Here is a 1,941-nt window from a genome sequence, read left to right as displayed (position 1 = left end):
CACACAGTCTGGTCAGCTATCCTTGTGGGGACTCTCCATAGGCGTAATGGTTGTTCTACTGTACAGACCGTATATTCTATTGCCCTACACCAACCCTACCCCTAAACCTACCCCTTACAGGAGACTTTTTGCATTTTTAGATTTTCAAAAAACTTAATTCTGTATGATTTATAAGCTTTTGTACCCGTGGGAACCACAATTTAGGTCCCCACCGTGACACGAGTCCCCATGAGTCTGTGTGTAGTCAGGTTTAAGTCCCCACCAGGATATATAAACCAGTACACATTTATATATATATATATGTTGAGGAAATATACCAAGTGTACTTTACAGCATTTCTTTCTTTCTTTCTTTCTTTCTTTCTTTCTTTCTATACAAATTAGTCTATTGTTGTGTGTGATTATTGCTTTTGGCGGCCCCTACAGGCCGTCAGTGTAATGACAGGCGTTTTCGCGTTTCATCACAAACCTTGATCTTTTGCGGTTGCCTTACTACGCAGTGTTTCGTGAAAAATATTTTAACAAACGAATTCACGCTCATTCTTTCCCTTTGTAGCGCAAGTTACTGATTTATATATCTCTCTTACAATCATTAATAAATTATCCTCACTTTATCTCATGCAGTGTTTATGATTTTTATTTGGACGCGCTGGTGAGGTCAGAGTTCAGGCCATACTGATGTCGTCATGCGCTGAAGATGGCAGACGGGTGAGTTTACAGCACGCTAATGCTCACCTGATCGGTTTTATGTACTATATAAATAATATGTTGTCATGTAGCAACATTCATTTCACTCTAAAGAGTGCGTATCCGCATTAAAAAGATGTTTGTGACCTTTTTAAATGATGAGTTTTATTGGCGGATGTGAAGGAGGAAGTCAGACGGGTTTTGTTTACAAAAATATCACCGAGTCATGAACAAAAATACATGTTGCAGCCATCGTTATTAATAGTAATATTCATATAAACCCATCCCATATAAAAATAAAAAAGACAGAGATTGTGTATATGACAGTAAAGGGATGAAATGGCATGGTCAGATACTGAAATGAAGGATTCATAAAGCTCGGATGTCACAGATTGTTCCAGACTGCCGAGCTGGAGCGATCAAACTATTCACACACATTATGATTTATTGATGATTGAGTCATTCCTATGCTGTACTTTTTAATATCTGTATCAAATATGTCGTGGATTAAATCTAATAAAAAAAGTTTTTTGATTTTTTTTTTAATCACGACGATGTAACTTTCTGTTTATTTTCTTGATATTGTGTAAAAATTCACGTTATTATTAATGAAGTTTAAGTGCCTGAGTTTGACCAGAGGATATGTCTATACATCCTTAAAAGGGACATATGATGCGATTTCAAGTTTTCCTTTGTTGCAAAGACTAAAGTCTCAAAACCAAAGAGATATTCTTTATCAAAGTTAAGACTCTGCCACGCCCCCCTAAAACGGCTCGTTCTAACACGCCCCCACATATCTACCTCACTATGTGGAAATATTAGCATAATGCCGCGCAAATGTTCACGCAAAGAAAGAAGGTGTGGTTTCAGTAACCGCAGTTAGTGTTGAAGCAGCATGTCAGGGAGACGCTGTGTGTTTCTAGGCGAAAGCAAAAGCATTTTATTTGGCCTTCCGGAAGTAGATGCATTTAGGAATCTTTAAGATTACTTACAACAGAACAGCAATGCATTTTATGGGCGACCGTTTCGTGAACCTAGGAGAGGAGGTCATTCTGACTTTGCTGTGACAATCTGGCGCTTCTGAATCAGCTACTGTTTTGTTATTAGTTTATGTATTTGCTATTGACTGTTCAAATGCAGAGTTTTGCGCATCGTGTGTGTGTGCGTGCGTGCGCGCACGTGCGTGTGTGTGAGAGAGACAGCGAGAGAGACCAGCTTCATCACTGTGTCTGTCACGCGACTCTGTTCCCCTTTC

The 1,941-nt window shown here is 39.0% G+C and overlaps 1 protein-coding gene across 1 annotated transcript in view; it reads left to right on the top strand.

Annotated features, from left to right (window-relative positions):
- The first annotated feature begins 632 nt into the window (after positions 1-632).
- LOC107585415 (BSD domain-containing protein 1-like) overlaps positions 633-1,941 on the top strand; it is a 12,831-nt gene continuing 11,522 nt past the window's right edge. Inside the window, exon 1 of the mRNA XM_016272432.1 lies at positions 633-707. Coding sequence (XP_016127918.1) covers positions 697-707 — 11 coding nt within the window. The 5' untranslated portion in view covers positions 633-696. The remainder of the gene's footprint in view (positions 708-1,941) is intronic.

The sequence above is a fragment of the Sinocyclocheilus grahami genome, unplaced genomic scaffold (assembly GCF_001515645.1).
Source record: "Sinocyclocheilus grahami isolate Dianchi unplaced genomic scaffold, SAMN03320097.WGS_v1.1 scaffold70.1, whole genome shotgun sequence".
In the NCBI taxonomy this organism is placed as follows: Eukaryota; Metazoa; Chordata; class Actinopteri; order Cypriniformes; family Cyprinidae; genus Sinocyclocheilus; species Sinocyclocheilus grahami.
The sequence above is the reverse complement of the archived record's forward strand: the minus strand, read 5'-3'. Positions and strand labels throughout refer to the sequence as shown.